The 14,919-nt window shown below is 39.9% G+C and overlaps 1 protein-coding gene across 1 annotated transcript; it reads left to right on the plus strand.

Annotated features, from left to right (window-relative positions):
* The first annotated feature begins 8,091 nt into the window (after positions 1-8,091).
* On the plus strand, positions 8,092-14,239 carry arl8bb (ADP-ribosylation factor-like 8Bb). Its single transcript, XM_010749122.3, has 7 exons — positions 8,092-8,530; positions 10,092-10,172; positions 10,283-10,356; positions 10,487-10,580; positions 11,039-11,106; positions 12,091-12,161; positions 12,255-14,239. The coding sequence occupies exons 1-7, from the start codon at positions 8,408-8,410 to the stop codon at positions 12,302-12,304; spliced, it is 561 nt and encodes a 186-aa protein (XP_010747424.1). The 5' UTR covers positions 8,092-8,407; the 3' UTR covers positions 12,305-14,239.
* Positions 14,240-14,919: the final 680 nt, after the last annotated feature.

Raw genomic sequence — 14,919 nt, forward strand, 5'->3', positions numbered from 1 at the left:
GAACGGTTAAGTGAGTTTCTTGAGCACTGAAGTTAAAATAAGCCTTGGGAAGAATGGGGTCAACTGACTGTGGATAAACTCAATTATCCCTGTAATCCAACCAGTTCATGAATTCCTTAGTTTTTAAACATCAATCACTAAACCTCAGTAACATGGATTACGACAGTAAACGGGGCTATTTACTGAATTCTAACGCTGCCACTGAACAATAACTGATGATCTCAAACTTATTAAAAAGGTAAGAAATTAAACTAACTTTAAAAAGGCACATCTGTTAATTGTAAACCATTTCTGGTGACGACTTCATAAAGCTGACTGAGAGAAGTGTGCAAAGCTGTCGTCAAAGCAAATGGTGGCTGTTACGAGGATTTTTAAGGAAGAACTCTTGAATAAAGAGGACTGGATTCAAAGTATCAAAGTTTAAGTTGAATTTATTATTCTTGTACAAGAAGGAGCATTTAACAGTGCAACACAAAAGAGAGTGTGTGTATCAGTTGATTCTTATACATTTTTCTCAGGATGGGCCGTCTCTCTTGTCCTTGGACTAGTTTAGTTATGATATGCAAAGAATGAAAACACACACACACACTCCCTAAAACAACTGCATCCCAGTATACTCACATTTTGCTTTAACAGTTTTTTTTTACATGTGTTTCTTCATAGTTGTGATGTTTTCAGTTTGAATCTACAATGTAGTAAATAAAAATAAAGAAAAAATACTGAATAAGATGGTGTGTCAAACCTTTGACTGGTATTGTAGGTAAGCCATGCTGATGCACACACCACCATTTATCCTGTAGGTTATGGAGGACTAAAAGTGCCAAAATTAAATAAATAAATACATCATTAAATAATTACTTAAATGTGTCATTAATAATTAATGGCATTAAATACATAAATTATTATTAATTAAATTATAATAATTAAAATACTGATTCATTTTATGTAAAAATCATAGAATTATTTCACTATTTCCATTTCATGATTTCCATTTCATAGTCCTGTGTTGCAGTGCTTTATGAATTGTCAAACTGTCAAACCCATCAGTCAGTGGGTGGGGTTAACTCTATTCTGATCCATTGCTTTGGTCTGAATAGAGATGACGGTATATACTGAGCTGCTGGAGCTGGAGAAGTTCTGTTCAGAGCTTCCTCAATCAAGAGATGACTAATGTAAACTAGGAGATTTGCTATATGGAGAGGTTTGGTTGGTTGTTGTAGAGTTAGACAAACATAAATATGGGAATGCAGTAGCATATTGTCCTTGCTTCATATCACATGTTTGATCACTTAAGGTTGCCATTGTAGCCATATTATTTCAAAATATGGTATCACAGGTGTAGGCAACAAGCCTGCTCTTAGTCTAAAAGGAGGCATGACCTTTTATCATAAAGTAAAATGAGGAATTAAAAAAAAATTAAAAAGATTTTGGTTTCACCTATGTGAAGTATTAAATAAAACATAACCAGCAATATAGGATAAAGTCCTAGATCTGCACTTCATTCACACCTAACCATGGCAGATAATTCACCAAAAGTATTTCACCAAAGAAATCACATACATCTAACTATCATAACAGTCATCATGTGTCTTGACTAGTATGCAGATCCAAGTGTTGGGCAAGGTTAAAGTAGTTGGCATGTCAGAGTAGCCATTTTCTGCTTTCAAACAGCTTTGCACAATCACCTGGAAAGGTTTTCAGGTGTGCACTGTCAAAAGTTAATTAGTGTAATTTGTCTACTTAATGTACTCAAGAGCATCATACTGTTCAGGGTTAGTGTTGGCATGCAATGTATCGTCTCTATGTTTCCACTGTTATGCAGACAACACAGACACCTCCTGCTGAGACCTGATGACCCCGAAAGCCCAGCTGAACGATACGTGATGGATGGCTAAAAAACTTTCTCTAGCTCAATGATTCCAAAACAGAGATTTTACTGTTCACTCCCCCACATTCCTCCCTACTTACAGAAAATACCCTTGTTGAATTCAGACTTCAGCTTCAATGAACTTGTACAGTCCTGCTTCTTCCAGTTATGAACCATCTTCAGAATAAAATCCATGGTCCCACACTCCGGCCAGAAAAAAATCCACACTATCTTTTCAAAACTGGACTGCTGCATTTCACTCCTCTTCAACATCAACAGTACATCACTCTCATGCCTCAGAACACAGCAGCTAGGCCCCTTACAGACCTCATCACGCATTTCAGGATTGATTTTAAGATTTTACTGATCACTTTTAAAGCTTGTCGGGGTCTGACCTCTAACTATATTGCCAGCATGTTAGCCACATACAAGCCAGTTTGCAGCCTTAGAGCCTTGGATCACGTATGACTGTTCTAAGGTCAAGGCTCCAAACTAGAATGTGACTACACCCTCGACTTTGGACAGACCTGCCTAATCTCTTTTATCATCTTTTTACAGTATCTTTAAAGCCAGACCTGCCTTTTGATGTCAGTTATCCCTATTTATTCTCCCATCTTATATTTATACTGTATATGTACAAAAAATACTGTTCTGATATAGTTTTTAAAAATATATAGTTTATATAGTTTTGGTGTTTTACTTTTCTCAATCTTAACTTGTTTGGCCCTCTGTTAGGTCCACTGCTCTGTAAAGCACTTTGTAAAACTTGTTAATAAGGTGCTACATAAATTAGATGTTATTATTATTATTAGTATAAGTAGTATACAGTAAATAGCCATATTAAACTACTGTAGTAATCCATATTAAGGCAAGAACCACAGAGAAACAAACAGAAATAATTGTTAGATTAGATTAGATTAGATTAGATTAGATTATGTTCTGTATATGTTATATATGATATGATATCACATGTAAATAAAGTGAGTCACGTTCTGTTGGCCGGACGGATTCGGAGGCGGATACGGAGGGATCCCGGAAGAGCAGGTCGCGGACTAGGAGGAGCAGACGTCGGAATAAAAACGGAGAGTAAAAAAGTTGATTTGATCAGTGTATTTAGTACTGTCATTAGAGTGTATAAAGTAGGTAGGTAACTTACAGAGAGTAGATTGTGGGGGTATCGGCCGACGGCCTGTATAGGTCCGGTAGCGGTACCCTAGCGCTGCTTTCTGTAAGCGGGTGTAAAATGGAGGGAAAGGAGGTAGACGGTGACAGCTACAACAGTATGGAGATGAGTGAAGAGGACTATGAGGTTGATAAAGGGGGAAGTGAATGGGAGCAAGTGGGGAGAGGAGGAAGGAGTAGAAGGGCCAGTGGGAGAAAGAGAAAGAAGGAAGATAAAGATAGTGTGGAAGGCACAGAGAGTGAGGGGCAGGGAGATGAGGTAAAGAGTGGGAAGAAGAGTTCACTTAATGTAGTGGTGAGATTTGAGGGAGAAGGGGGAGTAAAGAAAATGGATCCACTAAAAATCACAAAAATAATCAGAGCACAAGTAGGAGAAGTTAAGTATGCTAAAGTGTTACGAGATGGGAACTTGCTAATTGGGTGTAACACAGAAACACAAGTAGAAAAAGCTCAGATGGTGAATGTAGGAAAAATGAAGGTTACAAAAACAGTGAAAGTTGGAGAGAAGAGAAATGACGGATGTAAGGGAGTGATAACAGGGGTTCCCCTGGGTATCAGTGTAAAAGATCTAGTGGGAAATCTAAGAATGAGAAATACAACAGTTAAAGATGCTAAAAGAATGACAAGAGGACCTGAGAAAAAAGAATCTGAAACAGTAGTGGTAGAGTTTGATGCAAGAGCTATCCCAAGAGAACTTTATTTTGGATTTGTAAAATATAATGTGAGAGAATTTGTCCCAAAACCAACGAGGTGCTTCAAATGTCAGGAATATGGACATATTGCTAACCAATGCAAAGGGAAAAGAAGGTGTGCTAGGTGTGGAGGGGACCATGAATATGGGAAATGTGGGACGGGTGTGAAACCAAAATGCTGTAACTGTGGAGGAGAACATAGTGTAGCATACTGGGGATGTGAGGCTATGAAGAGAGAAATAATGGTGCAACAGATAAAAGTAAATGAAAAAGTATCCTATGCTGAAGCTGCCAAGAGAGCGGGACCAGGGAAATTCAGTGGCAAGCAACAGAATAAAGAGAAACAAGTGATGTGTGAAGTGACAAGTATTGTACAAGAAGTTGAAAAGAAAATGTTGGAGGAGAAAAAGAGGTTGGTGACATTCATAGCAGGAGTCATTAATGCGACCGCAGATGTTAAATCTAAAACAGAAAGAATACAGATTATAGTCAAAGCAGCAATACATCATCTGGATATGAGAGGGATAAGATGGGAAGAGGTAAGAGATGAGTTGAGTGTTCAGGCCAGTCAAGAAACATCATGTATTGGGTAATAGTATTAATGATAATCCTTCAGTGGAATGCAAGAAGCTTAATTGCTAATGGTCAGGAGTTTAAACAATTCATCTATAGTCAGCAGGAAAAACCAGACATATTGTGCATCCAGGAATCCTGGTTAAAACCAAACTTAGATTTCATTATTAAAGGATATGTGGCAATCAGAAGAGACAGGAGAGAAGGGACAGGGGGTGGATGTATTACGTTTGTAAAAGAGGGCATTCCATACAGGGTTATTGATATTGGAATTGAGATGGAGAATATTATAATAGAAGTATGGATAGGAAAGAGGAAACTGGCAATAACAAATTTTTATAACCCATGCAGACAGTTGGACATTGTAAAATTGGAAGAAATGGAAGGTAAAAGCAACGGGAACACAGTGTGGTGTGGAGATTTTAATGCTCATAATACACTATGGGGGAGTGAGAGGAATGACCGCAATGGGGAGATAGTGGAGGAATTGTTGGATGGGAAGAATCTGGTTTGTGTGAATGATGGGAGAGGGACGAGGATAGATGTAAATACTGGGAAGGAGTCGGTTTTAGATCTGACAATAGTGACCAATGCATTAGCTCCAATATGTGAATGGAATGTATACAAAAAAGGGACTATAGGAAGTGACCATTATCCTATATTTAATAGAATAAATATAACAACAGTACAGGTCACGGAGAGAGTAGGGGGTAGATGGTTAGTAGATAAGGCTAATTGGGATGAATTCATGAAGGAAGGGGAGGAAAATCTGTCTCAGATTAGTGATAATATGGAAGTGGAAATGATGGATAGGGAAATAAAGCAGGGGATCATATCAGCAGCAACCAACTCTATTCCTAAAAGTACAGGCAGGAAGATGAATAAGGCAGTACCATGGTGGGATGAAAAATGTAAACAAGCAATAAAGAACAGAAACAAAGCGTTTAAATTAGTTAAAAGATACCATAACTTTCAACACCTGATCCAGTATAAACAAGCACAGGCAATGGTAAGAAAAACAATAAGACAAGCAAAGAGGTCGTATTGGAGGAAGTTTTGTGGATCAATTGGGAGCACCACTAAGATAGGAGAAGTTTGGGGAATGTTGAAAAAAATGGGTGGAGATAGAAAGGATTGGAGTTATCCAGTCCTAAGTTCGGGTAATAAAGTGGCTGTAACCAATAAAGAAAAGGCGGAGTTGATGGCTAAGACTTTTGTTGTTGTGCACAGCTCAAATAATTTAACAGAGGAGGGAAGACAGGGCAGGGAAAAAACTAGAAATGAAAACAGGGAGGTGTTAAAAAGAAAGGATAGTAGGGAAAACGAATTAGATGTCCCATTTACCATTGGAGAAATGAAAAGAGCAATAGCCAAAACAAGAAGGAGTGCACCAGGTAAAGATCAAATATGTTATACTATGATTAAACATCTAAGTGAGGGGGGATTGGTGAAAATATTAACATTATACAATAAAGTCTGGAAAGAGGGTAAAGTCCCACGAAGTTGGAAGGAGGCGATAATAATCCCAATCAGGAAGCCTGGAAAAGATCCAAGTAAGACAATAAACTACAGACCCATAGCACTTACATCACATATAGGTAAAATAATGGAGAGAATGATTAATGAGAGACTCATGTATTATATTGAAAAAAGGGGATTGGTGAATAAATATCAAAGTGGATTTAGAAGGGGTAGGAGCACAATGGATCCAGTATTGTGTTTAGAAGATGACATCAGGAAAGCACAGGTAAATAAAGAAACGGTGGCAGCAGTGTTCTTTGATGTAGAAAAAGCCTATGACATGTTGTGGAGAGAAGGTTTGATGATTAAAATGCATCAAATGGGAATTGAGGGAAACTTATTTAACTGGGTTATGGATTTTTTAAGGGAAAGAGTTATTCAGGTTAAAATTGGATCAGAGATATCAGAAAGCTATATTGTAGAGAATGGTACACCGCAGGGGAGTGTTATAAGTCCTACACTATTTACAATAATGATAAATGATATTTTTGATAATATACCTACAGGAATGGGAAGATCTCTGTTTGCAGATGATGGGGCATTATGGAAGAGGGGAGGCAACATAGATCATATAGTTAAGAAATTACAGGAAGGGATAGATCAAGTGGAAAAATGGGGAGCAGAATGGGGTTTTAAATTCTCGGTGGAAAAAAGTAAAGTAATGTTCTTCTCAAAAAAGAAAATCAGTGAAAATAAAAAGTTAAACATATATGGAAAGAATTTAGAAAGGGTAAACAGTATGCGATTCTTGGGAGTGATTTTTGATTCTAGATTAACATGGAAAGAACATGTGAAGGGAATAGTTAAAAAAAGTAAGGGAGTGTTAAATATTATGAGATGTTTGACTGGGCTAAATTGGGGAGCTGATTTTATGTCCTTAAAATATATATACGTAGCATTAATAAGATCTAGAATAGACTATGGTAGTGTGGGGTACGGATCAGCAGCTAAAACAGTGTTATCACAGCTAGATATTATTCAGTCACGAGCAGTAAGAATATGTCTCGGAGCAATGAAAACAGCTCCAGTTTGTTCCCTTCAGGTGGAAGCAGCAGAAATGCCATTATGGGTAAGAAGAAAGCAGCTAATAGCCAATTATTGGATAAATTTAAAAGGACATAAGGAAGACCATCCAACAAAAAGAGTCTTGGAAATGTGTTGGGAAAAGGGGAGAGAGCAAAAATCAAGCTTTGGGTGGGTCAGTGAGGGAATAGTAGAGCAACTAAAAGTAAAGGAAATAGAAGTCAGCCCAACAGTTCTGTGGACGACAATACCCGAATGGACATTACACGAAGCAAGTGTAGATCTAAAAATATGGGACATTAAAAGAAGAAATAAAACAGTGGACTTGGTACAAGAATTTTATAACTATACAGATGAAAAGTATGGGGAATATATTTATTTATATACAGACGGATCAAAAGAACCAAAAACAGGAGCAACAGGTGCAGCAGTAGTGGTTCCTAGTCATAATAACAAAGTATTAAAAAGAACTTCAGATCATTTAAGTGTATATGCAGTGGAACTTTGTGCAATAGTATTGGCAATAGAATGGGTGGAGGACAGGGCGGACAGGAAGATAATCATATGTAGCGATTCAATCTCATCACTCTTAAGCATTAAAAACAGAACAGCAAAATCACATCGGGAAATATTATATGAAATAATGGTGAGAACATCCAGATTAGCACAGCAGGGGAGGGAAATAACATTCATGTGGGTACCAGCTCATTTAGGAATACAAGGAAATGAAAAAGCAGATCAAATGGCAAAGGAGGCAGCAAAGAAAGAAGAGGTGGAAATGAAAGTAAAATTATCAAAAGCAGAAGGGAAAAGTTTAATATGGAAAGAAATAATTAATCAATGGAAACAATATTGGAAAATCCAGGAAAAGGGGAGACATTTATATAAACTACAAGATGAAGTAGGAGAGTGTGGAAATGTACAAGAGGTGGGATGTTGTGGAGGTAGCAGAGTGGAACAGGTGACAATGAGCAGATTAAGAATAGGGCACAGTAGATTAAATAGCACACTCAACATAATAGGGAAACATCCAACTGGTCCATGTAGCTGTGGGGGGAGAGAGACAGTGGAGCATGTGATGGTTGAATGTCATGGATATGAAAGGGAGAGGGACAAGATGATGGCAGGGTTGCGGAGGACAGGAGCAGTGGAGAAAAGTTTCAAAAGTATAATAGAATGTGGGAAATGTAGAGAAGGGAGGAAAATCATAATGAGATATCTTGTTTTAACTGGGTTAATAAAAAGAATTTAAAAAAGGGAAAGGAAATTAAATAGAAAAAAAGTAAAGTCCAGAAGATGGCGGTATATGCAACTATAAGGATGCAGACTGCCGTAAAACACCAAAGAAGAAGAAGAAGAAGAAGTCACGTTCTGTTTCCATGATGCGCGCTCCCGTGAGGTCCGCGCGCTCCTCGCCATGCACGCGGAACCAGCAGCACTTGTCGGCGGATCACATGATATGACAAAGCAGCTAGCTGCTTCCTGTGTAGACCCGTAGCCAAGTCACATCCAGACGGCTGCAGCGACTGAGACTACTGTGTCATCCAAGATGCTGGCCCTCATAAACAGGCTGCTGGACTGGTTCAGGTCCCTGTTCTGGAAGGAGGAGATGGAGCTGACTCTGGTGGGGCTGCAGTACTCCGGGAAAACTACATTCGTCAACGTGATTGCAGTGAGTAGCGTTAGCAGTGCGGGCCCTGGGCTGCTGCCTGGGAGAGGCTGTGGACGAATGTTTCTTTGAATATGTCACAAAGAAGCATTTTATTTCTGGGTTATTGTTGTAAACATCCGTGGACGTGACTACATGACAGGACAGTGTGTGTGTGCGCGCTTTTAAAAGCAGAGCTGCTCGCGGTTTCTCTCAGTTGTTGTTCGGCTAGCAGGAATGACGAAGTTGTCGGTATGACTGTGCGCTCAGTTACGAAAGCGGTCATGTGAGCGGACTGTCAGAGCTGTGTGTGTGTGTGTGTGTGTGTGTGTGTGTGTGTGTGTGTGTGTGTGTGTGTGTGTGTGTGTGTGTGTCAACATTAAGGATATGTTGACAGCACGGGCCGCGGGTTAGCTCTGTAAACTGTCTTATCTACGCCATGTAAGCACGGGTGTAGTGAAGCCAGGCCTGGGTGCATCGTGGCCACAGGCTGACACCTGTCTGTATCATTTGAACTGATTATTGATTATAGATCTGCACCTAATATCCCTTTAATGACTTCATTATTGTCACTGGTTTCTGTTCATCCTTCTTCCCAGCGATTGTTGAGTCCAGATTTATGGCATGTCACTGTGTGTGTCACAGCTCATAATGTTGTAAGCTTTATGATGATCGCTCCCCTCGTGTTGAAATGTCAAGCTTGTTTTTCCTGCCACGGGCTCGGCTGTGTACAAAGTTCCGGGTAAAGGTTATAATCTGTGGTCATGTTTTGTTTACGTCTGTGTTTCCAGGTGAGATATCGCGCTGTAGCCTGTAGGAGAAGTCAAGTTCCAGGTCCTGTAGCTCCCCCCTCCTCCTCCTCCTCCTACTGGATTCATCACAAGAATACACTTTTTTTTTTCTGGCTCTGTTGTTGTCATGTCAGGTGATCTGTGATTAGATTTGAACAAAGCTGCCTTCTCCTTCACAGTCCTCGCAATGCTGTCAGACTGGACCCAGGCGGTGCAAGCAGCACACTACCAAAGCTGTAGTTACAGCATCTGAAACATTCTTTATAATTATGCTCCATAGGGTCTTCAGGGGGGTGTAAGACTACGCTAGTGCCTTCTTAAAGCAGCTCACACTGGCTTTAAAGTCGGGTGTACCCGCCTTTGGGTTAAATTCCTCGTACGGCACTTTAAGCTTCTGGTTGCTAAGCACTGGTTGATTTTTCAGGAAGCTTGATTGGAAGTTAATGCTGACGCATAGATGGCATCATCTTAACATGATTCATGAAGAGAATGAAAAGGCAGCTAGATGCTTCAAGAAGCCAACATGACATTGTAATCAAATCATTTCTTTATTAACCTTAATTGACCCCATGCATAGATATGATTTCCATCCGTCATCTGGCTTTTCATGTGACTTCTGAGTCAGATGCTCCAACATGCGGGTTCTACTGGTTCAGAGGTGTTGAAAATGCCAGCGCATACAATGCAAGAGAGAGGAGTGATGATGCTATTTCAGCGTTTATAGTTTCACTTGATGTGTGTCTTTCTAACAGTGTGACACACCGCCTTTTGTCTTTGTGTTTGTCTGTCTACAGTCTGGCCAGTTCAGTGAAGACATGATTCCCACAGTCGGTTTCAACATGCGGAAGGTCACCAAAGGCAACGTGACAATAAAGGTAGGCAAAAGTTTCCACTGATGAAATAAAAAACGCGTTCACGCTGCAGAGAGCTGCATATTCTGCACTGCTGTTGTGTTTATGACTCTTTTGTGTTTTTATCGCCGCAGATATGGGACATAGGTGGACAGCCCCGCTTCAGAAGCATGTGGGAACGCTACTGTAGAGGAGTCAATGCTATTGTGTAAGTCTGTGAGCACAAATGAGATACAACAATATCTCCATATAAATGTGTCATTACTAAATTACAAGTTCTCATATCAAACTAAGAGTTTGATTTGAGTGTCTATGTGTTTTTTTTTTCTCCCTTGCAGTTACATGGTGGATGCAGCGGACAAAGAGAAGATAGAAGCTTCCCGAAATGAACTGCACAACCTTTTAGACAAACCACAGCTACAAGGAATTCCTGTAAGAGTACACGTGTGATCTTTGGCCCAGAAAGTCATGATAGTACAGGCTCAGCCTGGTTCTTCATATTGATTTCTGAGCATCTAGTAACTCCAGTCACAATCAGTGATTAAACTCATAATTAGTAATCGCTGCAGCTAATAGCTTTGCAGTAACTCAGGTTTGATGACATTACACTAAGTGGTCATTTGAAGCCAAGCCAGGTTTTTTTGTTTTTTTAATGAGTTTTCAATGTCTAAGCTGACAGGATAATTGACCTGACAGGGTTTGATGTGCTAAATCGATAGACTCCAGCTGCTGTGACTTGACACCACACACACACAGTTTATTTTGTCCCAACAGTAAGAATTCTGGAGTTTAGAGAACTCCTTTCAAATTGTCAGATCACACTGTGTGATAATGCTGATACATTGCTGTGCCAGATATTAATCACCTTTCCCCCCACCCTCTGGTTTCAGGTTCTAGTACTGGGCAACAAACGAGACCTACCCAACGCGCTTGATGAGAAGCAACTCATCGAAAAAATGTGAGGCACTAAAGATCACTGTGGTTAGGGTGATAATCTTGCTCAAACATCAGGACTTCCTTCACGTATAAAGTTTCATAGTGGCACGTTAAGTGCATGATAAATCATTTAAAGTGGTGATTAAAAATGTCTCTGTTAGACATTTCCAATACATTAAATGACCTGCTATGGCTGAATGTATGTGGACACGCAACATACCTGTGTTGAATCTAAAATAGTTAAATAATTCCTAAATAAATAAAAGCCTGTTGGCCTCAGCATTTTATTGTCGATAGTCATCATTGAGTGTATGAGGGGTATAATAGTTATTGAGAGTTCCTAAAATAAATGCTGTGATTTGTGGTAGATCGAGATGACCTGACCCGATCCTGAGAATCAGTCTCTGGGTTCTTTTTAATGGAGAATAAACCAATAAACCTTTCTTCACAGTACTTAGCCGAGTTTTGCTCACCTCAGCTCACTTAGGTTGCATTAATGCACAGCAGCTGTGGGTTCTGACACTCTGATTAGCAAAATTCAAAATTTACTATGGTAATTGTTAATTTGATGCCAGAAAATCTGTTCTCTTCCCACTCTGTGTCTTAATTAGACAGGTACAGAAGATTCAGGTTGTAGTCAGTGCTGACTGTTGCTTTCACCATTAGAAAAACAAACGTGTAATATCATAACACAAGTAATGTTAATGTGCTGTTTGCCAGTTTTTTTGACGTTCCAACAAGAAGTGGGAGTGACAGATCTTCTTGTTAAACTTTCATTCATTATATATATTAATAATGTAATGTGTTCAGATTAAATATAGAATTATAATTTGTAAGTACGGCTTCCAGTATTTGGATCAAAAAGTTAATCCGCCATCTACAGCTGTTATCTCAATGTATCAGGCACATTTTTAATCATCATTTAGCTAAATAATTAATAAAAATTGATTGGGGAAATTTATTTTATTTTAAGATTATGCTCTTAACCACATTTGTTCTTTTTCAGGAATCTATCTGCCATTCAGGACCGAGAGATCTGCTGCTACTCTGTCTCCTGCAAAGAGAAAGACAATATAGGTAAAGAGCTGATCAGAGTTTAAACCAGATATTGAATCATATTTTGGCCTGCTGAGGTCATAAAAATGTCTAACTGTCTCCCCTTGCGTGCAGATATCACACTGCAGTGGCTCATCCAGCATTCAAAGTCACGGAGAAGCTGAAAGTGAAGCCGCTCTCCAGTCGCAGCTCTGGCCTCAGCCCTCCCTCTCCCCCTCTCCCTCTCCCCCTAATGGTCATGGGTCCTCGACAGCCATCCCTTCCACTGCCTCTGTGAAGTAATCCAGCTCTCTCTGCTCACTACCGTCACCACCTGCACCACCCAGTACACTACCATAAATGTGTAGCCCCTGTACAGCACTACCGCCACCCCAACTATCTGGAGTCTTGAAAAGTTGTTTGAGTACTGTGCTTGAAGGTGGATTGTCCATAACCCATCATGCCTTATTGCCTGCCATTACGGACATGCTGTGTGTCTGTGTACATCATGGAGTTTTTTTTTTTGTTTTTTGTTTTTTTAGTGGCTTCTGTTCCCCTCAACACGAGAATCTAATGATGTTGCAGTGTCCTGTTTCCTGGCTACACTAGGATGGAGCTCCTCTAATCCCACACGCAAACATCCGTTCAGTTTCCTGTCAACATTTGGTGTTTACGTCACGAGGTTGTGATTGTAGTTTTTTAACAGTCGTTTGCCAAAAAAGATGATGGTCGCTTGCGCTAATGCCTTCGATTCCTGATAAACTCTTTGCAATGTAGCCCACGGTATATTTGCGGGCTTGTTGAAGTATCTATTTTATTAAGTGACTTAAATAAAAGTTTACACACGAACTAAAGATGAAAAGAAAGTTGAGACGGAGTGGTTGTTGTGTCTGAGGCAAAAAATCCCTAAGATAGGATGAGCAGAGTTTTAAGTGCCTTCGGTGAAGTGAGTGTTCCAATCAGACAGTTATTGCCCAACGCGACTTCAAACCCACTATTATAAATAAACACTCGGTACAGACGCAGCATAAATCCCTTGATTACACTTAACACCACCCCTCGACAATCTTGTTTTATGTTTTGTAATCACAAATGCATTATGATGTCTGAGAACGATAAAAAGCGAGGAATGAGGTAATAGCTGACGGGATGCGAGGTGAATGAGAAAATGTTACATTTTGTTTGGGTCGGTGGGTCATTTTGAAACGCTGTTTTCACGCATAGCCTGCCACTCTTTTATGTAGTTTGATATGTGGGCTAACCTTTGCTTGCAGTTCTCAGGTTGTTAGAGGATATTTAGAAGTGTGAGCAGAGTATGGGTGTGCCCAAGTATCTGTTTTATATGAATCCCTGCTTTGTTCCGGTTGGAGAACAAAAAGCCAGAGTTAGTCATGATGACTGAGCTTACGGAGAACAGAAGACAGTCCATTAGATCAAAGTTTGTGGATACTTGAATGTCATCCACGCCTCGCCACACCCTCGCCTGAATCCTGATGTCGTTGTCGAAGCCTTAGCAGTCCGAGAACAACGCTGTCTCCACTAAAAGCGACATATTGATTGACAGGTCTTTTCCTTTCAGCGACAAGACAATGATTTCTCACAGGTTTGACCACTGTATATTAATCTGCCTCCTTGCTTGGCCAGTGCATCTTGAGCAATTATTTTTGCGTGTGTGTGAGCGCGTGTGTGCGTGAGTGTGTGTGTTGGATCAGGATGAGTTATCCCCTCTGCCACAGGCCTACACGGCTTCTGCATTTCACTCTAATGTCTACAAATCCATCACACGCTCTGTTAATCCCACATGTTGTTCTGTGTCTGTTGGTGATCGTCGTAATCCTAAATGTCGATTGTAGGGACCACAGCAGCAGTGAGGGGCTGTATAAAATTTGGGTGACTGTGTGGGAAATTTGGGGAAAAGCTTTGTTACCTGTGTAATAATAATAATAATAATAATAATATAGCATATTTGCAATTTGTATGTGCATGTGCTGAACTTATTCACATTCAATTGCAGACTTTGTAAATAAGAAGTTAGCATTTTTATTCCCACAAAAGCTCCTCTAGATGTCATGCATTCTTTCCCTGTGATTGCTAATAAATTTGTTTTTATTTTTAAGGAATTCACGTGTGGTGTTCATATTCCTTGCAAAGACGTCAGTTCAGTTAGTCGCCACTAGATGGTGGCAGAGAACCTCGGAAAGGTTAATGGCAAGAGCTGGGAGCCCGAGAGGAAACTCTCAGCTAAAATGAAGTTCTCTCTTGGTTTGTGATGAACCTGCTTTCCTCTTTTTATATTGTGATTGTAGTGAATTTCTGTGCAGGTCTAACAGAGTTTATCTTAAAGAGATCAACTTTGCACTGAATGTATGAGTGATTCCAGGACAGTTTTCATCTTACCTGAAAACTTACCTTCATCTACAAAGGATTTCATAATCCTGCTCATTAGACAGCTGTCCTACAACCCACAATTCTCTCCATAACTTCCAAATACAGGCAAAACTTTGTGCTGTCTCTGTAGATAGCTCTGCATTTTCCATTAAGCAGCTATTGTTACTTACAGATTCCTTACAGAATAGATTATTAACACCTCTCAGTGTTTCTTGGCAAAAAAAAAGATGGCTATTATGCATAGAAATGTAACACTGTGGTAAGCAGGGAGTGTGTGACAAACTCGGGGGCAATAAAGCGAGCCGTGTTCTCACAGCTGGAGCCGCATAGAGCCGCCGGAGCGCAGGCCTGTGCAGTTAAAGCAGGAACACCTTAATTAATCTCATTTCTTTAAATGTGCCATATAATGAAC

Source organism: Larimichthys crocea, chromosome I, assembly GCF_000972845.2.
Source record: "Larimichthys crocea isolate SSNF chromosome I, L_crocea_2.0, whole genome shotgun sequence".
Classification (NCBI taxonomy): domain Eukaryota; kingdom Metazoa; phylum Chordata; class Actinopteri; family Sciaenidae; genus Larimichthys; species Larimichthys crocea.